This window comes from Dromiciops gliroides, chromosome 6 (genome assembly GCF_019393635.1).
Source record: "Dromiciops gliroides isolate mDroGli1 chromosome 6, mDroGli1.pri, whole genome shotgun sequence".
NCBI classification, from domain to species: domain Eukaryota; kingdom Metazoa; phylum Chordata; class Mammalia; order Microbiotheria; family Microbiotheriidae; genus Dromiciops; species Dromiciops gliroides.
Genome location: NC_057866.1, coordinates 76894223 through 76921243, shown reverse-complemented (window position 1 = coordinate 76921243; position 27021 = coordinate 76894223). Strand labels below are relative to the sequence as shown.

Here is a 27021-nt window from a genome sequence, read left to right as displayed (position 1 = left end):
TATTTTTGTTATAGGTAAATTCTGCTTTCCATTACATTCTACCATCTTGCGTTGTTGTTTTTAAAAAAACTTTTGTGGGAGAGTTAGTCTCATTTTTTGTTTTACAGTAATTGTGTATTTTTCTCTACCCTGTTGTCTTATGCTTTTTTGTCTCTTTGCTCACATACATACAGGAGAAATAGTAATAGCACTAGTAATCTATAATTGACACATTTTGTTTTGGTTTCCCCTTTCAACAAGACCCTGTTCACAAATTACCTTTTCCTTTTATCATTTTAAATCCCCGTCATCCACTTTCTGAGTTAGGAGTTTTATTTTGCTTATGCCTAATTCCTCTATGAAACCTTCCCTTGTTCCCCTTTTCTCTCTCCGAGTTGAGTTGAATTTATTTCTACACCAAACCTCCAAACCCTCTAGTGCATGTGCACTCTACACTCCTCTCTCCAGTACAGATGAAAGTGAGGTTCAAGCAATGCTTGTTCCCTATGACCCTTCCTTCATGTTTGCTTTTCAATATTTGCTGGAGTAACTGTATAAGAAAACTGGGTTGTACTGTTTCCTCTTATTCCACCCTCTTGTCAGTTCTCCAATATTCCAATCTCTTTCCACGGCTGAGCAAAAACAATAGATTTAATTTAGTGAGATTAAACATTTTGGATGAGGAACTCTAGAATTATTTGCATTTACATTGACGACATATGGTTTCTAAAGCTTTTCGGAACTTTTGAGATCTCCCTAATGGCTTTCACGGCTAATTGTATTTTTTAAAAAGATGGCATGCTTTAGCCTTGAACTTAAAGTTTCATTCTTTTACAAGTATAAACTGGTAATCAAAGGGTTTTCTTACCTCTCTTTGAATGGCTATTCCTTTAAAAAATATTTTTATTCTTTAAAAAGTTCTGGGAACAACAGGCTTTCAACCTAATAATAATTTTATGTTAATCCCAACTTAAGTAACTAATGTTAGAGTGATAAGCAATTTTAGTAAACCTGAATCACACAAAGACCTGAGTCATTTCCCCTTGTTCACATGTTTTTCAAGGGTTTGGTTAATGTATTTGGCAAAATCAAACCCCAAATCACCATATATTATTATCTGTAAAATCAGTTTATGTTGATATGGGAATTGTTTTTTATGGTAGCAACAGAAAAAATTCTCAAGTTCCAAGAAAACAACAGATGTTGAAAGTGTGGTCACAACAATTTCACAGATATACAATCTGAATAGGAAATACATGAGACCAAAGTAGCTGTACATTTCATGTTGATTTTAAAACACTGACTAAAAAATTGCAATTAAGGAAACAAATAGCCTTTCTGCTGTTGCTTCATTGATGTGACAGGAGTACCACAGGTATGCCCATTTGCTACACTAAGGCTAAAAGCCTTAACAAGGGCCACAAAGTGATCAAGAACATCATAAAACTGGCATACTGTCACCTCACCTCCTCAGACAACTGACCACTCATGTCAAGCCTGTGTGAGATATAAATCCAGGAGGTTTATAGGTTTGCTCCTTATTAAAGGTGAGCCATGGAATTATTAGAAGTCTCCAAGGATAAACAGGCACTGAAGTTCATTTAGAAAATAAAAAGAAAAGATGGGAACTAAGATTATACCAAGAAGAAAAGTTCAGTGATAGCCTGGCTGCCAGGAAGAAGACTACAGCCAAGAATGACTACTCCCCCAATCACTCAATAAAGAATTGATAAATGGGAATTTAAAAGTAACATATACCCTTCAAAGACTCTATTACTCCCTGTTACCAAGAAATGAAATATTTTAGCATCATTAGTATGGTATCTTATTGATCACCCTGGTTTGAGCTAAAATAGCAGGAAAAAGCAGAGAACCTATGGAGAGAATTTCCCCTGTCAATTAATTTGAAAGGCAATAGAGGGAAGAAAGGCACAATTGTTTACTGTTCTTTTTTCAAATGGGAGATTTCAAGTACAAATTACAACAAATTCATTTTGATGCAGATAAAAAATAGAAAGCTAAAAATAAAAAAAGAAAACAAATTCTAAAACAAGTACCTAGACTAATTAGGATACTACTACACAAGAAAAAGCAATGGAGTAGTGTTTGGAAAAGGAAATATATTACACTTTGGTGAAGGTAGACTTTCTTTTATTACATCCAACCAACAATTCATTTCAATCATTAGATGTATAGCAATTTATTCTAAAATCCAATATTGTCAAGAAACATCTTCATAAATAAAAATCCAGTGAATTGTACTGGCCTTAATCGGTGGACCAGCAAATCTTGAACTAAACTGTAGTGATTAAATTAATATTTATTAATATTTTGCTGGCTGGTCCTGAACAAATCATATTATGTCCATATTTCACTTAGATTCTTCATCTATAACGCAAAGATAATGTTAACCTTATGTTAAAATTATTTAGGGCAATAAATCCAATACTATATTTACATGCTAAATAACTTCTCTTTTATTACATGAAATTCCAAAAGTTTAAATATTTAGGGAAGCAGAGAAATATTTAAAATATAATGTTTATCATCTTCCTTGGGTCTTTAATTCTCTCTGTTACCAATTTCACACAGGAAATTTACTAACAAAATACTTGTGCCTTAAGTAAAGTCAACAAGGAAAGAATACCTACAAAATTTTCCTGCAGCACACAAATTCTTATAATACAAATTAAAGAAAGTCTAACTTTCTATCAGTAAGCTTGAGTGGGCTTAAGTTAATAAAAATTTGGCAGTATTCTGATACATATTTAGTATGTATCAATCACATTTACTTTTGACTTAGTGATATTAACTTTCTTTCTAGAGAAAATCTTAGATCAAGTTGTAAACCTATCAGAGAATATTTTTGTTTGTTTGTTTTTTTGGTGGGGCAATGAGGGTTAAGTGACTTGCCCAGGGTCACACAGCTAGTAAGCGTCAAGTGTCTGAGGCCACATTTGAACTCAGGTCTTCCTGAATCTAGGGCCAGGGCTTTATCCACTGAGCCACCTAGCTGCCCCCCAGAGAATATTTTTTAAAAAGGAAATCAAACTTTTTCATTGTTAACAATCCACATAATAAGAAAATATACAAAGCTGGAAAAAAACTTTGGGAAACAAATCATGACTGTCCATGGATTCAGTCCCAACCCTCACAGCTGGGTTGGTACTATACTTCCTTTTTATTTTTCTGTATAGACATATAGGGATATACTTTCCTTTATTAGAATGAAGCTCTTTGAGGGCAGGGACTGTTTCACTTTTATCTTTGTAACAAGCATTTAGCAACGTGCCTGGCACACAGTAGATATTAATATTAATTGATTGCTACAATAAAAGCCGGAAATTTTGACAGTTAAGTAGAATAGGGAAAAACATTTCTTCTCAATATTAATAAAATTGCCTTAATCCAGGGAAATTATAGCCTGAGTAAAATCTAGTTCTCAAGAATATTTAGCCTCTTATATTTCATAGGAGTACACTTGAGAACTTTTTGTTGTTATACGTGTTCAGTTCTTTAAAAAAATACTATTGAGGGGCGGCTAGGTGGCGCAGTGGATAGAGCACCGGCCCTGGATTCAGCAGTACCTGAGTTCAAATCCGGCCTCAGACACTTAACACTTACTAGCTGTGTGACCCTGGGCAAGTCACTTAACCCCAATTGCCTCACCAAAAAAACCAAAAAAAAACACTATTGAGTTTTATAAAACAAAGCCCACTGCTGTCTGTCTGTCTATCTACCTACCTACCTACCCACCCACCTATCTACCTACCTATTGACAATAACTGGAAAAAGTAATTTGACTGCAACATTTATATCATTTGGAAATTTGGGGCTAGGTAGAACAATAAGCTATTGACCTTGAAATATGAAAAGGGCCAAAATTTTTAAATGACAAGAACATTAAATGTCTGTGAGGCCTTGATTAAAAAAAAAAAAAAGGTTCAGTGCATCAGTAACTCTTTGTATTTTCTTGGAGGAAAAACTCTGTCGTTGAATGAGCAGGATAGCCTGTGCCTGAAGGATTTCTAAATCTCCTCAAACTTAGCCAATCTGTCTGCTATCAAAATGACTATATGATAAGCAATATAAAAATGTGCTACCCAGGATTCTAAGACACATCTTGCCTTTCATTCAAGGGCTTTGGTTAACGCCAGAGAAAAAGAGGAGATAAGGTCATTTCAAAAGCATAAAGTAGAGAAATATATGGAAGATGGGTAATGGATTGTTAAGTTGAGCATAGAAATGAATGTTTTAAAATTATCCAGAACATGGCTGAAGCTGCTAATAAGGTTCTATTTTAACAATGTTACAAGGGAAAATAAGACATTATACTACATTAAACCTAAAAAGTACTCATGAAATAAAAATGTAAGGATAAAGACCTAAGATGCCAAAAATGTAGAAGGTAAGAATCCTGAAAAGCCTTTCTAAGAAAAGACTGTTAAGAAAAAACAGGAAACAGTCAAATGGAGAGGCCACTGAATATCCATGAACACTCACCCAACCAATGGTAGATGACCTCTTGTAGAGCCAGATGCTTGAAACGGCTGAAATGGCATCAAGTTTTTATTGATTACTCTTAAAAGGGAACTAGAGCCTAGATCAACTCCACACTACAAGAAAATAAATATTAACTACTACCATTGATAGCTTCAGCTATTACCACTATAAATATCTAACATGAAAATAGGGTGCAACAAATGGCTATTTCTCTATCAGACAAAAATCCTTATGATGGATATTTCATCCTTATCTCAAGTAGTATGAGAATCCCACAAAGGAATTTTGTCAATCATTGAAAATCTTTAAATCCTAAAATGGAATGTATAAACTTGTCTATACAACTGGTTTAAATTTGTGATGATTATTATTAATAATAAAAAATTGTACTTTAAAAAATGCAAAATCTTCAATGACAAGAATTTCTTCTTTTTAAACATATGATAGTTTTTAAGTTTTCAGAATTTAGGGGCTGTTTTCCCCCTTTTCTACATGGACTCCTAACCATAAGCTTTTTAATTACACTAATACTTCTAATAGAGAATCATTTGCTAAGCTCCTTTTATCTAGACAATATTACATGTTCCAAAAGAACTTGGAAGTGGAGGTTAAAGACTAAAGTTTATCTGAGCTTATAAAAGTATTAAATGTATTTGTTAGTGGATAACAAGATGAGACAAGTAGGTTCAAAGCCTATTTGATAATCCAAGGAATTTTTCTTAGTTTCTAGGAACTTAGGAGGAAGATGTGTTTCCAAAAGAAGAGATTTCGTGAAAGGGTCCATCTTGTAAAAATTTAAGTCTTGAGCAAGATAACTTTCAAAGTAACATTAAAATATGTATTCTTTTTTAAAAAGCAAATTGAATGTAATAGAGATTTGCAATTTCCTGTATACTCCTCATTATCTGTTCTACTTTGGTTAAGGAAATAATAGTTTTGTTTGGTGTTTATAAAGTTCTGAATGAAAAAAAAATTAAACTGGAATTTAGCTCCCCATAAAATGCTAATATGGGCAAGAAAACACAAGGGAGGTTCCATATTTCTACAGTTTATTCCCACTACTTTAGGAATAAATCTAAGCTTCTTGTTCTATTTGGAAAAAACTATGAAATGATCAAGTATGGCAAACTTTGTTTAGTTTATATATTTCAGTTAGACAGGAGGTAAATGAAGCACTTAATTTTTTAAAACTAGTCAGCATATAAACGTTACCATTTTAGTACTATAATAGCAAACAAGCATATGCCCAAACCTGACTGATGGATGACTTGACTGGAAGGCTGCTAGAGATAGTTGTAGCAACCAAATATATTCATCACTTACTGAGCTTGAAGAAATGTTTGAGGTCTTGAAATCAGCAACAAAATAAGGAGGAAAAGAAGCATATACACATTAGTGACAGTTGTCTGTGGTAGGAGAAGAAAAAGTACGATAAAGTAAGATTGGGGAGAGGTTTAGGAGTCAAATTGAGCAAAGAGTTGACCACTAAAGCAAAAATACTGGGAAAGATTCTGAATCTGCTGCTATCTCTAAAAATCAGAAAAGTGAAGATGAAGGAAGGCATAATGAAAAAAAGTCATTAAGCATAAATTGTTTATATATGATGAAACCTTTTCATAAGAAAACAACGTGATTATTCTATACCTTCATTGCAGCTTGTGTTTTTAAAAATTGCTCTTATTACCTTTCTTTCGAAAGAGTGCATTTAGATAATTTTCTGCTTGGCATTCAATCTTATCAGTGTTGGACTGGCCCTGAGATGATAGTTCCTCTGTAGGTGTTGACTGTGAAGAACCAAGAGTTGGTGTACAATCCTGAAAAATAAACAATAATGCATGCTAAATTTTTTTTGAAACATCCAGGAATATCACTACCATACATACTGATGCAAAGAATGACTCTTCTACATAAACAGCTATGGATTAAAAAAACAAGCTATGGATTATTTAATTTTCCAATGCATTTATCTGAACACAAACCACATTGAAGATGGGAGTATCTGGCAAAGTTAGAGCAGGCTGTTGTACCCCAAGGTACCTTATTCTTCAGTAGGTCTGGGAATACAAGCAGACTGGAGCAGAATCAGGAGAATTAACACGCCAAATAAAAGATACATATGTAAAAACAAATTTTGACATCAACTTTTTAAAAACTTTGTGTTCCAACTTCTCTTCCTCCCTCCCCCCTCTCCCCTCCTCCCAGCAAGAACTCAAGCAATTCAATATAAGTTATACATGAGTAGTCATGGAAAACATTCCCACATTAGCTAGGTTGTGAGGGAAAACAGTTAAGAAACAAAACTTCAGATTAAAGAATTGTAAAAAATATATTTTTAAAAAATGTGTTTCCATCTGTTTTCAGATACCATCAGTTCTTTCACTGTAGATGGGTTGCAATTTTCATAAGTCCTTCAGGGTTATATTCGATCATTCCCTTGGTGAAAATAACCACATGCCTCCCAGCAGATCATCTCACTGTTGTTGTTATTTAGTATACAGTACATTTCACTCTGCTTCAATTCATGTAGGTCTTTCCAAGTTTTTCTGAAAGTATCCTGTTCATCATAACCTGTATATAGTACCTTAAACTTGACCAAGAATTTTCTTCACAATAGCCCAGAAAAGTAGGTACCATATGTTTTGCCATTATAATCAATCATCATAACTATTTCCCTCCATCCTATTCCCTTCCCATGATATTTACTCTATCTTCTATCTTCTTTTACCCTATTCCTCCTCAAAAGTGTTTTACTTCTGACTGCCCCCTTCCCCGCTCTGCACTCCTTTCTTTCACCCGTCTCTCCTTATCCTCTTCCCCTCCTACTTTCCTGTAGGGTTAAATAGATTACTCCTCCCAATTGGGTGTGAATGTTACTCCTTCCTTGAGCCCACTCTGATGAGATTAAGGTCTTTGAGCTAATTCTGTGTTCTACATTTTTCTTCCTCCTTCCCTCCTCAGCCCTCCCTCTGAAATGAAGCAATTCAATATATCATACTTGTGCAGTAATGCAGAATATCTTCACCTTCCTTGAAAGTGTTTTGCTTTTTACTGCTCTCTCCTCCAATCTGTCCTTCCCTCCTTCTCCCCATCTGAGTATATATTCCCTCTTTGAGCCACTTCTGATGATAGTAAGGTTCACTCCCTCCCCCATTCCTCCCCCCCTCTTCCCCTCCCCTCCATAAGCTTTTTTCTTGTTTCCTTCATGTGAATTACCTCTCCCCAGTCCATCTCTCTCCTTCCCCTTCCCCCACTCTAATCCTCCTACCCCTCAACCCTATTTTAAAGACATCATCATGGATTAGTTAGGTGGCACAGTGGACAAAGCACCAGCCCTGGACCCAGGAGGCTCTGAGCCCAAATCTGGTCCCAGACATCACACCCCACCCTGTTTGTCCCACAAAGAACAAAACATAAATGTATTACAGATATCATCCCTTTATATTCAGTTCAGACCTATGTTTTCTGTGAATTCCTTGCTAAGAAAGTTCATGTAGCAATGTAAACAGTTTAATGTTTTAATATCCCTCATGAATTCTTTTTCTTGTTTACCTTTTTATGCTTCTCCAGGGTCTTGTATTTGAAAGTCAAATTTTCTATTCAGTTCAGGTCTTTTCATCACAAATGCCTGAAAGTCCTTTTTTTTTCCTTGAAGTCCCATTTTTTTCCTCTGAAAGATTATACTCAGTTTTGCTGGGTACGTGATTTTTTGGCTGTAATCTCAGTTCCTTTGTCCTCTGGAATACCATATTCCATGGCTTCTGATCCTTTAATGCAGATGCTGCTAGATCTTGTTTTATTCTTATTGGAGCTCCACAGTATTTGAATTTCTTTTTTCTAGCTGCTCGCAATATTTTCTCCTTGACCTAGGAGCTTTGAAATTTGGCTAAAATATTCCTGGAGGTTTTCCTTTTGGGATCTCTTTCAGGAGGTGATCAGTGGATTCTTTCAATTTCTATTTTGCCTTCTGCTTCTAGAATATCAGGGCAATTTCCCCTGACAATCTCTTGGAAGATGCTGTCTAAACTTTTATTTTGCTCATGGTTTTCAGGTAGTCAATGATTTTCAAATGATCTCTCCTGGATCTGTTTTCCAGGTCAGTTGTTTTTCCAAGGAGATATTTCATATTGCCCTCTATTTTTTAACTTATTTGGATTCACTTTACTGTGTCTTGGTTTCTCATAGAGTCGCTAGCTTCCATTTGTTCAATCCTAATTCTTAGGCAACAATGTTCATTAGATAGCTTTTTAAAAATTTTAATTGAGGCAATTGGGGTTAAGTGACTTGCCCAGGGTCACACAGCTAGTAAGTGTTAAATGTCTGAGGCCGGATTTGAACTCAGGTACTCCTGACTCCAGGGCTGGTGCTCTATCCACTGCACCACCTAGCTTCCCCAGATAGCTTTTAAAATCTCCTTTTCCATTTGGCTTTTCAAGCTGTTGATTTTTTTTTTTCTCGTAGCTCTCCTGCATTGCTCTCATTTCTCTTTCCATTCTTTCCTCCACCTCTCTAAATCTTCCTTCTATCTCTCCTACTTTCTCTTCAAGGTCCCTTTTGAGTGATTCCATGGCCTGAGACCAATTCATATTTTTCTTGGAATCTCTGGATGTAGGGGCCCTGAGGTTATCCTCTTCTGAGGGTGCACCTTGATCTTCTTTGTCGCTAAAGAAACTTTCTATTGTTCTCAACTTACTTTCCTTGCTCATCTTGCCGTTTTTTACTTGACTGTGGGGCCCTGCTTCCAACCTATACTGTCCCAAGCTTCAGAGGGTCCCAGGTGTTTCAGTCTGAGGGAGGGAAGGTTTTTCTCTCTCCTGGCCTGTTCTCTGGTCTGAAGGTAACTTCAAGCCAGCTTGCTAATTAACCAGCCAGCAGAGACAGCTGCTGTGGTGATTTTAAGCTTCTACAAGCCTGTGCACTTCCCCAACTTGGGCCTCCTGCTACTCACGATTTCTTCCTGGTTCCCTGCTGGGGTGGGATAGCCACATTCCTCCAGGTCCCACAGTCAACCCTGTATTCCACCCCACCCCCATCCCAGCCAACCATTCAGCCTGTGTAATTTAAGATTCTAAATGTGGATTCTAAACTGTTCCCCCAGTTTTGGGGGAAACTGACTAAAATCACTGATAAAACAAGTTTAGGTTTTTAAGGGTTTATTGGAAAATAGAAAGAAAAAGATTGAGAACAGAATTCCAACAGCCTGGCATTCCTATCTTTCCTCAAATTTCCTGTGAAGTCCTCTGCCGCCACTACCACCAAGTCAGGAACCCAAAAGCCCAAGGGCTCTCTGCACAGGCTCCCTTTCCTCCTTCCTGTCTCCTCCCAGAAAATAGGAGGCTCCTCAAGTTGATTGGCTGGTAGCCTTTACAGACAGCACCCATGAGCAAATGTCATTTCCTGACGCCAAGGAAAAGAAAAAATGTCTCTGAGGCATTTTCCTCATGGTGGAGCTTTCCCACAGCAAGTCTCCAGTAGGTGGCATCATTCCAATCATTACAAGCCCTCTCACTGGACTGTAGGCTTAGTTCCAGAAGACACAGGTGCTGTAGCTGATTCGAAGGCTGGGGGTAAGTTTTCCTTGCCCAGCGTGTTTCAGGTCTGTGTTGGTGCAATTGGGGGGGGAGGGGGTCCTGCTTGTAGCTCAGTACAGCCCCCTTTAATCTGGAAAATAATCTCAGCTGTCTTTTTGTGTGTTTTATTGGTCCAGGGCTTGTTTTATTGCTGTTTTTGAGGTAATTGTGTCTGGAGCTCTGTGTATTTAATGTCTTTCCTCCACCATCTTGACTCTGCCCCCAGGTACCCAATCAACAAATATTTGTACATTTATTGTTGGTCCCATTAACATCATGGGACCAGACTGTACCATAAGAACACAGATTAAGTACTGGAAGGAATCTTAAAGACCATCAAATACAACCCTCTCATTTGGTAATAACTGAAGTACACAGAGTGAATTGCCCATGGGAAGCCAAATATAATGTGGCAGAACCAGGATATGAACTTGGATCTTTAACTCCAAACCCAGCATTCTCCTCCCAAATTAGAGAAAATCATGCTAATTTAGGTATGTGATATTTAGGTGTCAGGACTTGCTTTAGTGTGGATCAAATAAAAGCTCCACATATACCCAATATGTTCCTGAAAATCTGAGTGGAAATGGACACATTTTCATCAACCAAGGAACAAAAGAGGGGGAAAAAGAAAAGGAAGGTGCAAGGTGATATTTATTGGTCTTGTCATCTCCAAGTATGGCATAATGCCAGACTTCTAAAAAACACTTGTCTTTTTTTTTTTAACCAAATTAAATACCCATTATATATCCATTGTGCAAATACTCCTTTACTCAAGTGGAGTAAAGTAATAAATTAGTTACAACTGTGTAAATAGTTTAGAAATAACGTCACAATATTCAAACTTACACTGACTGCTTCTTTCTGTAGGTTACAAAATGAACATTTTTCATCCATAGACCAGTCAGTCAGCTCTTCTGGTTCACAGTCTTGAAGAAAAAAAAATATTCATTAAACCCAGTGACTTAAAATGTTCTAAAAAATAGACAACTTTGCATGGCATCAGTTTATATTAGTATAAAATCAGCTACTAACAGACTGAAAAAAAAAATTGAACTCCTTGGTTATTTCTACCACTAAACATAGTGAAAGAGTAACAATTTGGATAACAATGGGAGAAGTTTGAATAAGGTAATATAATATTATATTATAATAAAATATACATAAATATATAATAATATAAAATAATATAAACTATAACGTAGAATTTAAGATTATGAAAGTAACTCAAATAACATCATAAAAATGAATCAAATCAAATGCAACAGTTTAATTAAATTGTCTAAAATAAATTCCATTCAGTAAAAAAATGCCGAACTTTATTGTGCATGTCTGCATTAGATGATAACTTACCTTTTCAAGAAATTCTAAAGATTAACTAGTTAGAATTACTCCCAAGAAACTTATGGCACGGATATACATATACAGTGCAGAAACACACTCTGAAAAGATCCTTTCACTCAGGAACTCCACAAATACAGGTTCACCATGCCAGAAATCAAACGGCATCTACTATGAGCATGGTCTAATAACAGATTGCCATAAATCTGTCTAATTTGGAGGAATTTGAAGATTGACCAAATCAAACAGTTTGTTGTAATTGCTTTTTTTTTTTTTTAGTGAGGCAATTGGGGTTAAGTGACTTGCCCAGGGTCACACAGCTAGTAAGTGTTAAGTGTCTGAGGCCGGATTTGAACTCAGGTACTCCTGACTCCAGGGCCGGTGCTCTATCCACTGCGCCACCTAGCTGCCCTGTTGTAATTGCTTTTAACTATTAACTATTACCTGAAAAATTATGTCTAATATATGCAGTAAATATATATAATGGAGTATTTTGATAAAAAATCCACCAGTGAAAGTTGATGACAGCTTGTGAATTCCCAGTGTTTTTTTTTGCTAAGAAGCAAATTCTAGAAAGTCAGAAGTAATTTAAAAAATTATATATAGGGGCAGCTAGGTGGCGCAGTAGATAAAGCACCCATCCTGGAGTCAGGAGTACCTGAGTTCAAATTTTGCCTCAGACACTTGACACTAGCTGTGTGACCCTGGGCAAGTCACTTAACCCTAATTGTCCCACACACACAAAAAAAAGAGTAAAAATTATATATAGTACAACTTTGATAGATAGCTATCTGGGATAGTTTTCAGCATTTTTGTTTGGTTTTTGAGTACTTAATTATGGTTCAATATAATTTACTTTCGATTCCTCCCAGCTCCTGATGAAGTATTTCTTTATAAATATAGTTTATATTTACTCACTTGGGTATATGTTGTTTTCCCACAGTAGAATAGAATTCTTCTTGAAGAAGAATTATAGTCCCTGGCTCCTTGAAGGCAGGGAGTGTTTTGTTTTTGCCTTTATATCTATCCCCCACTGAGCTTAACTCCTAGCATATACAGTAGGCACTATTTTAATAAATGCTTGCTAAACTGAATGAAATGTTAAAAGCTTCATAAACAGGAAACCTAGAATCTTAAAAGGAGGTGAACTAGTTGTTATGTAATGAGAGTAAGAGAAAATGGACTAAACAAATGCTGAACTAATATCTACAAAATATTAAAAAGACTTAGAGGGGCTATCTAGGCAGAGCAGTAGATAAAGCACCAGCCCTGGATTCAGGAGGACCTGAGTTCAAATCTGGCCTCAGACACTTGACACTTATTAGCTATGTGACCCTGGGCAAGTCACTTAACCCTCACTGCCCCACAAAAACAAACAAAAAAAAAAGACTTAGAAGTGTGACATTTGTTGTGCTGAATAGATTTTTTCTATGGAAGGAGAAAGAATGGTATAGGATCTGTAACAGTGGAGGAAATACCTACTATCAAATGGATCAAAAGTTCAATAAAAATTAAACATGAATTTGAATTGAAGTCAGACTGATCTAACAATCAAGGCTATAATAATTCTAGTAAACAATAAACAAACATAAATAAGTAAACCAACAAATTAAATAAAAAACTTGAAAGGTGATTTTGCTTAACAATTTGTATGCAATCCCTGTTCTCAAAACCCTGCACTATGCTCCTTGTTTTGCTTTGGAAAAGTTTTAAAGTAGGAATCAACACACATTTTGAATAAAGACTTTAAAATAGCTAACATAATTTACATGACTGCAGTTCTTGTTTAGTTCCCTAAGTTTTGAGAAGAAAACACTTAAAGAACCCAAAATAAATGAGTTTCATTAAATTCCCAGCACCAGATAACTGACTATTTCTCATTAATTTCATTTTGATTTTAAAATCAATACTGAATAGTTCTTTTTGTCTAATAGTTACTAAGGTTATACAGTAATTTTTAAGGTCCATCCTATAAATGATGACAGATGTATCTGCTACAGTGGTTTCACTACAAATCTCTTGTAGAACAAGGTACCTTTCCATATCATTGTCAGCTAGTTTGAACCAGAACTAGTTTATGTTGACTAAGTAAAAAGATGCATAGCTAGATCTAGAAAACCAATAGAGTATAGTTCAATAGGACCCTATATACCATGCTCATAGAAATAGTATGCTACAGTTGGTGGTTGACTATCTGTCCCTTATGAAGCCTGTTTGTTTGAAACAATATTAAATTCTTTCCTAGTCATAAATTTTCTTTACAAAAGTTCTTAGTCATACATTTTCAATTAAATTCTGCAAGCATTAAGTACCTACTATGTACAAAATAATACTATTGTTAATGGGGATACAAAGACATAAAGAAAAATTGTTCCTGTCCTGGAGGACTTTACATTTTATTGGGAGGAATAAAACATTCACACAGATAAGTAAATAAGTGATTTTGAAAAGGGAGAAAATACTAACAACAAGAGTTGGGAGAAAGGTGAATTCAGGAAAGCTTTCCCCAAGGAAATGGCTGAGCTGAACTTGAAGAAAGTAAGCTAAGGACCCTAAGATAACTTAGCTTAACTTTCTTCAAGTTCAGCTCAGCCTTTAACAAAAAAATCAGTTCTGGTTCAAACTGGCTGTATAACCTCAGTAACTACTGCACAAAAACACTCTTCCTTCTACCCTATCCCTCTTGTGTGACTGTGGGATCTGAAAATAAAGTTTGAATTTTTTATAGCATAACTAGTTAGCAAATGTTGGTTTCCAATGCACTTTTTAAGATAGAGAGATAAACTACTGTGAAAGACTTGTCAAGTAGTGATTTCTCATGTCTTTTTTGATCTTATACATGCAATATTTTTAAAAAGGCAATTTGGCTAAGGGGCAACACTGTTGTAGTGGATAGAGGGCTGTCCTGGGAATCAGAAAGACTTTCTTCAAGTGCTTTCTCTTTCCCAGACTACTGATATGTGACAACAGACAAACCCGCTTAATTTCTTAGTTTTGTAGGCAATTCTAAAACTTAAGGAAGAGTTGTCAATCTGCATTGGTGGAAAAAGTTTTTTCCACTGTTGAAACCACAAGTTCAACCACCAAAAAAGGTAAAAAAACCAATCTGGTTACTTATTTGGACTATCTTGGGGGCTTCCTAATTGATCTCCTTGCTGCAAAGCATTGCCCTACTTCCATTCTTCCTCCATACAGCTGCCAAAGTGATTCTTTGATTAGACTTCTCTAATTGATAAACTTCAGTGGCTTCCAATTCTCTTCTATAAATTTTTCTGTTTGGCTTATAAGACTCTTTACAACTTGGCTCCCACCTGTACTTCTAGCTTCATTAATATACTATTTCTTTTCCTGCATTCTATAGTTCAGCCAGACCGTTTTTTTCCCCCTGATCTTCACATATGGCATCCTAGCTCCCATCTCTGTGCCTCTGCACTAGCCATTTTGCATGCCTATAATGTACTCCCTCTTCACCTCTATCTCACAGATTTCTCTCATTTTAAAAAAACACAGCTTAAGCACAATTTTCTAATTGATGATACCTTTCCTGATCCCGTTTTTTTTGAGTTTCTTTTGTATTTATTCTGTATACTTAAATATGTACAACTTGTTTCCCCTGAAAAAACATCAATGATAGCCAATGAAGATTTATTAAATGTCTACTATGTGCCAGTCAAGGTTAGCACCTGAGGAGTTTTATTTTATCTCCTGTCCCCAGAACATAGTAGGTGCTTAATAAATGGCTTACTGATTTACTGCTGACAGTAGCTGAGGTGCTAGTTTATTAGGTATTATTTGGCTACATAAATGACCAAAATGACATAACTGATTAAATTAGGAGTGCATTAAAAAGTTGTGGTGACTATACATTTAATGGGCCATTGTATTCTTCCACCAAACTGAGTTTTAGCTAACAGATTTTCTTAGGGGAATCATGTCAAAATGTTGAACATTAGTAGAATTAATGGACAGCAATAATTTTCAGTCCTATTAACAGAACTAAGACTATTAATAATTTGTAAAAATGAAATGAACTAAGTTTTAAAAACATATGGCTAAGCACCAAAGTATATGTATGAAAGTTAGAATGTCTTGGGCTCACCACCTATTTAGGACGATCTGTGCCATTAACTTGCCTCTGCTGATGAGAAGATAGCATTTCAGAAACCTTGAAGTACTACAATAATAAGTACAGATGGTTGTTTTTCGATTTAGTAATGATACGGAAATTTGATATCACACCAAATTTTACCTACTTCAAAAACAACATTAAGATGTGTAATCTGATATAATGGAAATATACTGGAGTTGGAGTCAGAATACCCAAGTTTGCATTCTTTCACAATGTCACCTTCGACAAATCATTTCACCTCCCCAACCCTCATTTTTTTCCTTACCCATAAAGTAAGAGGTGGAGCAATGAATAACTTTAGGATCCCTTTTCCCAGCCCTTAATTCAAAATCCTATGACAAATTTAATTGGAAACATAAAACTATAACAGATGATAGCACTTAAAATGAACCCATATGCAAAAACCTCACTATTTTTTCAATGAATTATCAATGATTAAACAAAGAATAGTGAAACCATCTATGAAAACTACAATGTGTTTTACAAACAAGAAGTTTTTAACAAGTCCCTGTGAACTTTCAGGTCATTATCATTCTAATAAAGGTAGTTTCATATTATGAAGTTATAATAATAAATCAAATAATTTGACTAGGAGAAGTAACTTCATGAGAAAGTCATTTGCATATGTTTTTGATTTTAATAAGTATATGCGTGTGTGCGTACGTGTGTACACACACACACACACACACACATATATGTGTATATAACCTGGTTATAAATCTGTCCTTTATATTCACTAATTGCAACATATATTTCACCTTGCCTACATGACATATATGTATACAACGATTCCATAGGATGCATAAAAATCTTATTGGCTTGATAAAAGGGAAAGAGGATCAGATCTAGAGCCATGGCACCTGGTTTCAAAATATACATCTCACAGGATACCTATGTGACCCTGAGTAAATCACTTAACATAGTTCGGCGCCATTTGTAAAATGAAAAAGTTGAATTAGATAGCCTCTAAGATCCCTTTCTAGCTATAGATCTCAGATACTATGAGACATTTATATTAACCAGTATTTCTTAACCTACTTCCTTTTTCTGTCTATCAACAAGCTAAGAGAATCCAAAAATGTACTCCTAGTGAATAGTTTCAAGAACTTCCAAAGACTAAACTCCAAGGGAATCAAGATGGAAAAATTAAAGTGGATAGTATATTAAATTTCTCATACCAGTATAGAACCTGAGCACATGGGCTAATACTAGCTTTTATGTGTGTATTTATTTTTACTATTGCAATAAAATGAAAAACTGGTATTGTAAACATAAGACCTGGGTTCAACTCTTGGCTTAAATACTTATTAGCTGTGTGACTAAGGGATCCTGAGTTTTCTCATTTTTAAAAAGGGAATTATAACAATTGCCTATCTACCTTCAAGAGATTCTTAAAAAGAATGAACATCATAAATTCTAATGTGTTACTAAAGTTCTTATAGTACAATATTAAAGAGTACTAATTAATGTCTTTTCTCTATTGTTATCCAATCAACATGAAGAAAAGCTGGTCTTTTTCCTTCTAACTTTGGCGACAACAGTTTTAACAGCTGGAAACAATGTCATCTAGTCTAAAATTTTATGATTTAGTTAATAGGGTAATTCATTTACCTTTAAAATAAAGCAACAGTTGAAGATCAATAAGTACCAAATGGAAAAGAAAATCTTATACTACTTTTCTCCATTATTTGTTTGTTACTCAGCTATTTCAGTCAAGTTAGACTCTTCTTGACCCCATTTGGGATTTTCTTGGCAAAGATACTGGAATGGTTTGCCATTTCCTTCTCCAGTTCATTTTACAGATGAGGAAACCGAGGCAAACAAACCTAAGTAAACTGCCTAGGGTCACACAGCTAGTAAACTGTCTTTTAAGGCCAGATTTGAACCCAGGTCTTCTTGATTCCAGGCCCAATGCTGTATTTACTGTGCTACCTAGTTGCCTCATCTCCTTTACTAGGAAACTTAAACTAGAAAACTAGCAGGCTAGAGTTATAAGGACAAGTTAACTAGGCTTAATGAATAAGGTTAAGAGTATTAACAACAACAAAATCTTTAAAAATCCACTATCAAGTTATATATATCAAATAGTTAAATGATGTACTTTTCTCAACTCCCAAGTCTCCAAATTTAGGGGAAGAGAAATTTGGTTCTGTAAGTAGGGATCAGAATCTTAAGCTATCAATCAACAAGCACTTAGTAAGCAGCTCTGCCAATACTAGGCAGGCAAAAATCAGTCTTTACCCCATAGATATTTACATTCTATCAGGGGATGATTGTGTGTGTGTGTAGTTTGTATATACACGTATATACAGAATGTATGTATGTACATATCAACATACGTATATAATACAAGGTAATTTTGGAGAGGGAAGGTAATAGCAAGTTGGGGTTGGGAGGGAGAAGGAATGAGTAAAAGCTTCATCTAAAAGGTGGTACTTGAGCTGGAATTTTAAAGAAACTAGGGTTTATAAGAGGAGGGAGGTACCTCCTTTAAGTTCTGCAAAGGGCTATCCTTATATCCTTCCCAATTATATTTTATTTTATATATTTTTGCATTTACTTAAATGCATAAAAGCAGTTTCCCTCAAGTAGAATATAAGTTTATTGAGGGCAGGGGCTGTTTCATTTTTTGTCTTTGAATCCCCAGTACACAGGGCCAACACATAGTAGTTGCTTAATAAAGGCTTTGCTGAGTGATTAAAAATACTCTGTAATAAGGGGCAGCTAGGTGGCCCAGTGGATAAAGCACCAGCCCTGGATTCAAGAGGACCTGAGTTCAAATTCAGCCTCAGACACTTGACACTTACTACCTGTGTGATGCTGGGCAAGTCACTTAACCCCCATTGCCCTGCAAAAAACCAAACAAACAAACCAAAAGAAACAAACAAAACAAAACAAAACTCTGTGATAGCTGGGGAATTTGTGAGCCTATGTGTGAAAAGAACTAGGTCAATATTTACTTGTATGGGTTTCTAGAAGCTATTTTTTGTTTGTTTTCCAAGTCTAGCATCCTACTGAAAATGTCTTTTCATGGAAATGCAAAGGCTCTTTTTGAGAATCCCCCAGATTCTAAGGGATTGTTGATACTACTCACAAATGGAAGACAGGCTATGAACAAGAATAAATAAGATGAGGAAAGCTGAAATGGGGGTGGGGGGCGGTGTTTGTGAACAGAGAGGATAATTTCTATAACAATAAAGAAAAATCTGTGTTGTAGGTTAAAAGGATAAAACGCAATGGCACTTTTTAGAGTCACTCAATCCAGCAATAACTCTTTGTCCCATGTATTATAGAGAAGTCCCAAACTTAAAACAGATTTTTCTACTAAGAGCTGGTTTGTAAATATCCATTGTTTAGAATCTGGAACACATTTTCCTATGGAAACAATGTTATAAGTGATGACTAGGTTCCCAAGTTTGCCTACAAAATCCTATTTAATGCAAATGTAACAAATGGTGTATATTAGAAATAAAAAGAATGAAATATTATTTTAAAGAAAATTAAAGTTTTTCCTTAATGTGAATGCTGGTTCTAGAGTGAAAGTTTTAGAAGACAAAGAAATATATAATTATATTTGTCAGGTATTTATGAATCCTTCCAATAGCTTTAGAAGTTGATGGTACTTATATTTTTATTATGTCCAACTCACCTCTAAACTTGATGGCTTTTTCCTTTTATAACTGAGATATATTATAAGCATTACTCATGGTCATAAGTTAGGGTCTTTCAAAACAATAAAAGGGAAGGGAATGAAAGGTGTAATGAGAGAGAAAAAGGACAAAGATCATAGGATTTCAGGTGTCCAAGGGCCCTGAGAAAATCTCCTAGTCCAACCCCCTCATTTTATAGGTGAGGAAACTGAGGCCCAAGTCCTCTGATTCCAAATTGAATGTTTCCTTTACGCTATGCTTCCTCATGTGTAAGGTACTGGAAAGCAAAGATACATGCCTGTGTATGGAAAAAGCCTGAGGCAGAATCAATTAAGCTATTAAGTGAAAGGTAAGAGGAATATGTAACAATATAATTCATTAAACTTACATTATAACTATTTACATTTAAACAAATGAATAATTCATATGATAAAATGTTATAACTCTTCAATCAGTCCTCTAAAACTTCTCTCAGGATTCATCACTTGTCCTTTCACTCTTATAATAGACATAGTAAGAGTATACCCTTTTTCTGGTACTGTTTTGTTGCTTTTGGTCCACATTACTTCTTCTTTTTTTTTTTTTTAGTGAGGCAATTGGGGTTAAGTGACTTGCCCAGGGTCACACAGATAGTGTTAAGTTAACTGAATTTCTAAGATTACATACTGAATTAATGAGGGAGGCAGAAATAGAAAAATTAAGTTTGCTGAATTCTAATCTAATGCTCTTTTTACAAAAGTAATACTTTTAGGATTAATAAGACTTTAATTCTTCTGATATAGAGCATCCTTTTATAAACAGACTTGAAGAACAGTTATATGAAATGATGAGTTTAGAGAACTTCTAAAAATTTGCTCCATTATCATCAATAGACTAGACTTTCATGCCTAGGATTATTTTTCATAAAAATACAAAAATATAAAAACTAAAAGGGGAAAGTCATATCCAGAAATTATAATTTTCTTGGAGACAGCTGGTTAAAAGAAGTTGAGTCAACATGCAACTTAAGAATAAGCTTCCATTTGTCTCTGCCCAGTTTTGTAAGGCAGCTAGGTGGTATAGTCGATAGAGCACCAGGCTTGGAATCAGGAAGACTCATCTTCATGAGTTCAAATCTGGCCTCAGACACTTTCTAGCTGTGTGACCCTGGGCTAGTCACTTAACCTCTGTCTGCCTTAGTTTCCTTATATGTAAAATGAGCTGGAGAAGGAAATGGCAAACCATTCCAGTATCTTTTCCAAGAAACCCCCAAAATGGGGTCACAAAGAGTTTTGGGGCAGCTAGGTGGTGCAGTGGATAAACACTGGCCCTGGAGTCAGGAGATCCTGAGTTCAAATTTTACCTCAAACACTTACTACCTGTGTTGACTCTGGGAAAGTCACTTAACCCCAATTGCCTTAAACACCAGAGGCCATCTCCAGTCATCCTGATCCATATCTTGCCAGTGGACCCAGATGGCTCTGGAGGAGTGAGGTTGTTGACACTGCACAGCCCTCCCTCACTTAAATCCAATTCAGTGCAAGTCATGACATCACCTGATGTCATGGTCTTCTTCGAGAATGAAGGATGAATAATAACAAACAACAACGGGAATATGAGATAGGGAAAAGAAAATTCAAAAGAGTATTTAATTTATATGTTATTTTAATTAGAAACATTAAAAGAAATGAAGAAAAAATATTACCTTCAAATAAACTGAGGTCTCTTCGTAGCCTTGGTCCATAAAGCCCTTCTAAAATACTTTCAAAACCTATTTTTTTTAAAGAAAAAAAGAGTACATTAACTTCTGGAAATATTTAATTAAAAAAAAAACAAGAAAACTACAAGGAATTTTTTAGAATGGAAACAATAAAATAGCTATAATTTAGCATACAATATTAATTATTTTTTCCTTAGAATTAAATGATTTGCAACTACTCACAATTTACTAAATCACCTTATAATTCATGCTACTATATCCTTGGCTATTCCAGGGGTTCTTAACCTGGAGTCCATGGACCCCAGGGAGTCTATGAAACTGGATGAGAAAAAAATTACATTTTTATTTTCACTAACATCTCAGTGAAATTTAGCATTTCCTTTAATTACTTAAAAAGACTGAGAAGGGGTCCACAGGTTTCACTGGAATGCCAAAGGAGTCTATGACCTAAAAAAAAGTTGAGCCCTCTAGTCCATAAGCTGACAAGTCAGAAGAGGCAACTTATTTTAAAAAAAGAAAACAAACAAAAAATGTAAATCTTTCCTACTCCACATATTAAGCTACATTTGATAAACTATGTAGAAAAAACATTTTTGCAAGAAGTTGAACAAACATATGTACATCAATACTAAAATAAAACCTGAAAAATTATGGCTCTACATGCTTTATTATAAAGCATAGTCACTTTGCAAGAAGGTCCTCTAAACTCTAATTATAGACATCAAAAAGTAAGTGATTTGTTTGAATCTCTACTGAGAATTTGGAACCATTCTTATGGAAATTCAAACAAGTTTTCATTTATTCATGACCTGAAATCCTTATCAAACTTAAAATTACTGGTTTTGGTAACAATAATCTTAACTTGGGAACTCAGCAATTAATTTACTTTTCAACAATAAGTGCCAAAAATGTAATATATGTTCTATAAGCTATTGCACTGTGTTCATTTCTGGATATCATATTTTGAGACGCTAAAAAATACTTGAGATTTCCTACCCCAGACCATATCATCATGGACAATGTAAAATATCTAAATTCTTTATTGCATCCTGTTCTATCCACTCTTGGTAATTTTAGTATAGCAACTCGTAGTGGCTCAAGGGTTGAGAGATTCAGAACCAATACGTGGGAAGCAGAGAACTGGTAATAGGAAGAATAGAGCTTAGAAAGAAAAGAAGAGTTTACAGGTTTGATTAAAAGTTTATGAGCTGCTAAAAGTTTGCTATGGACCAAATCATGAGCCAGTACTGGGGACCATGGTACTAAACTGCCCATTCAAAGAAAGCAGTCAGGATGATGAGGGATTTCCAACAATACATGAAAGAATAACTGAAGGAACTGGGAATGTTTAAGTTAGAAAAAAGAAGACCAATATTAAAATACGACAAGCTATTCTCTGATTTTTGATCAGCTGCCCCATATGAGGAAGAACAGATTTGCTCCGTGGTATTCCCAAAGGACAAAAAGGAATATCAATGAGTAAGAAAATTTGTAAAGGATGCTGGTTTTAAACGACTAAGTTAATTTTCTAACATAGGCTGCCCCATAAGTGAGCAATGACATAGGGGCTGGATGAGTAAACTGTCAAAGTGTTATAAAGGGACTTCTAATCTGGAAAGGAGTTTGGTTTACAAAATCTACTGTGCTATGACCAATGTTCATTAGCAGCATAACAGAGTTAAAATCATCACCTGAGATTCCTTCTGTGATAGCATGAACAAGACAATTTACAGCCTGGCATACATAATAAAGACCCACTGAATTTAAGTTCTGACAAATCCCTGGTTCTTTTAAGACCAAAGAGAGAAGATAGAAAAGAGTAATCTCAATTTATCACTATGATATAATCTCCTTGAAAGTATGGGATAGTTTCCATTCTAAATTTGGAATATAATTAAAAGCCTAATTTTCTGAAATCAGTCAATCTATAAATTACATAGGTAATCTGTAAATTAACATATTCTGATGTGGGGACAAACAGAAGTAGAAGGAAAAGAGTGCAGTAGGACATCAGTCAAAAACTTAACACTAAAAATGCATACCTATGTTAAAAGCCAAATAAAGTCCTTTTCCTCAAAAAGCTCAAGTTCATAAGGTGGAAAAATTCAATGTCAAAGAAACACACACACACACACACACATACACACAACTAAATTATTCAAGCTAATAGAGGAATATGAGACAGATCATTAAAAAACAACAAATACCCCCCTCACACAGTCCTGATACATGCTGATATTTAGTCTCAAAATACAATGATTTTTTGGCATCCCAGTAGAACCCTGCATAAGAGTTATGGCACAACACATTTATCTAATCTGTGTGTGGACCTATCAGATGTTCTGGCTATTAGAAAAAACTTCTGTATGGCTTCGTAATTTTGTCATGAGATCTGAGGCAATATGAGCTGAGGAGAAGGGATGGTCTGGAGCTTCCTCTAAGTTAAAAATCCCATATCGCCATGCTTACAGATGTTATGAATCATACCATCACCTCAGACTTTAGTGAAACAAGCCTAAAAAATGAGTAGCTCATCCCTTTGCTTTACAGTTTCTACCATAAACCATAATCAGAAGTGTTAAACAAAGAATTTCATCTCCATCTGCTTAAATTGGGTTAATAAGAACATGAAAACCAAATTTAACACAGCTAATCCCCTGTAGATAAGAGTTGTTTCTAATTATAAAATTATACACATACAGGAAAGAATTGATCTGGGATCTTTCAGTATACTCTAATATGCCTCTTTTGTTCCTATCTTGTTAAGTTTTGAGTGATTCTACTAGTTTTGTTCCTTTCATCTAAGATACCTCCAATAGGCCAAAGCACATCCATTACTTGTTGCAAAATTCAGCTCAAAACTCATGTCCTTCAAGCTATCTTCTATGAACAACCCTACCCTGACTATTTCTGTCACAATCCCATTGTATTTATGCAAAAAAGCTTAAAAAAACACACAAATAAACAAACCACAATCCTTCCCTCTCCCTGAAAAATACCACTAGGCATAGCAAGAGTTAGAAAAGGATTGTCAGAATCACGATTTTTATATAATCATGATAGTTAATTGAAAGCCATACTAACAGTTCAATATTATACTACATATTGGTAAGGGGAGTGGAGAAGTGAGAGGGAGAGACAAAGGGAAATAACTCTGGTCCAAGAAAGGAATTATAAAAATATAACTGATACAGACTATGAAGGATGATGATAATGCCAACAGTTCACATTTAAATATCACTTTAAGGTTTGCAAAGTACATATTACCTCAATTAATCTTTACAACAACCTGTGAGGCAGGTGCTATTATTACTCCAATTTTGAAGATGAACAGAGAGTGAAAGAGGTTAAGTGACTTGCCTAGGGACACAAAGGTAGTAAGGGTCTAAGGTAGAATTCAAACCCAGATCTTCCTCACTCCAAGTTCAATGCTTTATCCACTATACCACACTGATCATCTAGCTATCTATCTATAGGAAAAGAACATAGGATAAAGGCATCATAGGTGCACAGATTTAGAAATGGAAGGATAAGTTTAGTTCATTTGGCCCAACACATTCATACTTTAAAGTAAACAATATAGTCAAAATTTGAACTCAGGTTCTTCTCTTGCCATTTTTCCTTTGACTACCACATGACAAAGATGGATAATTAGGGAATAGGATGTGAAGAAAGAAGATAAAAACTATAAGCTTTAACCTATTTACTCACTATGCAAAGAACAGAGCCTACCTTTGTATATTCAACTTAAAGAAATTGCAGATCTGAACAGAAAGGGAAAAAAAGTAATTCAGTAAGTTAATTATACTTTTTATCAGACACATGTTTAAGGCCCAAATAAGCTTATCAATTAAGCAAATGATATGAAGTTAAGAGCCACAGATAACATCAGATTACAGTCATGATCCAAAATGACTTCAACAAACTAGGACATTGGGATGAATCCAATAAAATAAAATTTAATAAGGACGAAAGTAAAATTTTCACTTAAGTTAAAAAAAATCAGTAACACAAAAACAAAATAAAAGAGGGGGGGGTTAGATGAACAGTCTGTCCAAAACATATCCAGGGTGCCCTGGCTGTACCATATCTGGAGAACTGTGTTCAGTTCAGGGCTCTACGTTTTAGGAAGGATATGGAAAAGTTGATTCAATGGAAGGTAACCAAGAAAGGTCTTGAATTCTGCCACGCTGGGAATGTAACTGATCTTCAAGTATTTCCAGGGCTTACAAATAAGGCATTTAGTTTATTCTACTTGACCCAGAGAGCAGAAATGGGTTGGGGGAGTGGTGCGCAGAGGGAGAGAGAATGGGTACAAGTAGTAAATTTAGCTTTCCTGTATGGAAAACCTTCTTAACAATTAGAGCTATTATTAAAAAGGAAAATGGGCTTCCTCAGAAGAATGATTACAATCGATATTTATATAGTGCTTTAAAATCTGCAGGGACATGCAGAGGTGTTCAGGATGAGGTAGTGTTAAGATTTTTAATCAACTACAGGCTGGGCTAGATGGCCTTTGAAGTTGCTTCCAATACTGGCATCAATCAGTTAAAGAAAATGCTCAAAATTAATAGCAAATTATAATAAAGGAAAAAGAGGCAATTTACTGTGTGGATAATTATAGTAGTCCCAAACATATTTAAGAGTCTCAACTAAAAACTGGAAAATAGAAAAAAAGACAGTCACACACAACCCTCCCCCCCCCCCCTCAACCACCTGCACCCCAGGAGTTCATCCAACACAAAACAATTACAATAAGGATAGGAAAGCTTGGAAATTGCCTCAACTAGTAAATGCTGTATCCTCTTGCCAAACAGTTTTAAGTTCAAGCATAATGGCTAATATAACACAAAAAGACAGGGAAAGATTATGAGAAATAGCACTTCAGGAAACAGCAAAAAGTTGGAGATGAAAAGGATTTTGCAAAAATCTTAGTGTGAGACAACTAAATTAAGAACCATGGACAACAAATGCAAAATGCCAAAGGCTTGCCAGTGTATTTCTACAGTAATTTATTCTCATTATTGATTCTTGGAGAACTACTACAATTGGATTCTTGAAACACCTTGGCACCTAACGTGCTACATATAAGAGGATGTGAAAATGTCATTTAAGACAATGAAGTCAGGAAGAAATGTTGGGCCTGGCCAAGTACACATACAGAAAAGAGATTCCATGCTGAAGGTAAAAATTTTAGGAGTAACCAGAGACGAGTTTTTAAGATTCAAAAAAGGTAAGATAAGAAGAAAACGTCAAAAATCACAGATATAATTATTTTGCTCCTCTTCCCCCAAAGGTGAATGGGAAAACTGAGGGAGTGGGAGCAAGAGGAAAAGGAGGAAATCAAGAGAAGGAAAAGAGAAAGAGAGAAGTGGAAGAAAGAAGGGGGATAAAGTAGAGAAAGGGAGGAGAGGGAGGAAAAGGATAAGAGAAGAGTGAAAGGAAGAGGGGAGAATCAAATTTAGAAATGATATATGAAGGCAAGTGGGAAAACTCTCTAACAATTAGTTATACAAAAGTAGAATGAGCTCCTTTGGGAATAGTAAGTTTCCCTCTATTGAAATGTTCAAGCCAAGGTTAGATAGTATAATAGCCTCACAGGCATACTAAAGAGAAAAATAGTATTTAAATATGAATTGGACTAAACAGTCACTCAATTTTATTTCAACCATAAAATTCTGTGACTGTAATAAATTACATCCTAGAATATGGGGGAAAAATAGTGGATATGACTGCTGAGATATAATAGGAAAAAACTTTCAAAAAGAACGTGGCTGTGAAGACTTTTCTGAATTTGATTCTCTGCTGTGTCCCATCATGTCCCGTGATTTGGCATGTTCCGTGTTTTGGCCTGCTTTGGGGCATTTTGGCGTGTTTCAGCCTGATTTGACCTGTTCTGGCATATTTCACCATGTCCCGTTGTGTCCCATGTCCTGTGTTTCTTCATGTCCCATGTCTCATCATGTCTTGTGTTTTGGTGTGTCCTGTGTTTTATCATGTCCCATGTCCCACTGTGTTTCTCTGTGTCCCACGTTCTGTGTTTTGGCCTGATTTGGCCTTTTCTGGCGTTATTTCGCTGTGTCCCATGTTTCAGCATACTTTGGTCTTTTCATGTTTTGGTGTGTTTCGGCCTGATTTGGCGTATTTCACCGT

General features: G+C 35.4%; 1 protein-coding gene across 5 annotated transcripts in view; it reads right to left on the bottom strand.

The window, feature by feature from the left end:
- The window catches only part of LCORL (ligand dependent nuclear receptor corepressor like), a 165576-nt gene that overhangs the window by 89572 nt on the left and 48983 nt on the right, over positions 1 to 27021 (bottom strand). For all 5 annotated transcript variants that reach the window (XM_043971847.1, XM_043971844.1, XM_043971845.1 and 2 more), the window contains exons 2-4: positions 20854 to 20919; positions 10899 to 10978; positions 6167 to 6296 (exon numbers count right to left, since the gene is read on the bottom strand). In XM_043971847.1, the coding sequence (XP_043827782.1) occupies positions 6167 to 6296; positions 10899 to 10978; positions 20854 to 20919 (276 nt within the window). The remainder of the gene's footprint in view (positions 1 to 6166; positions 6297 to 10898; positions 10979 to 20853; positions 20920 to 27021) is intronic.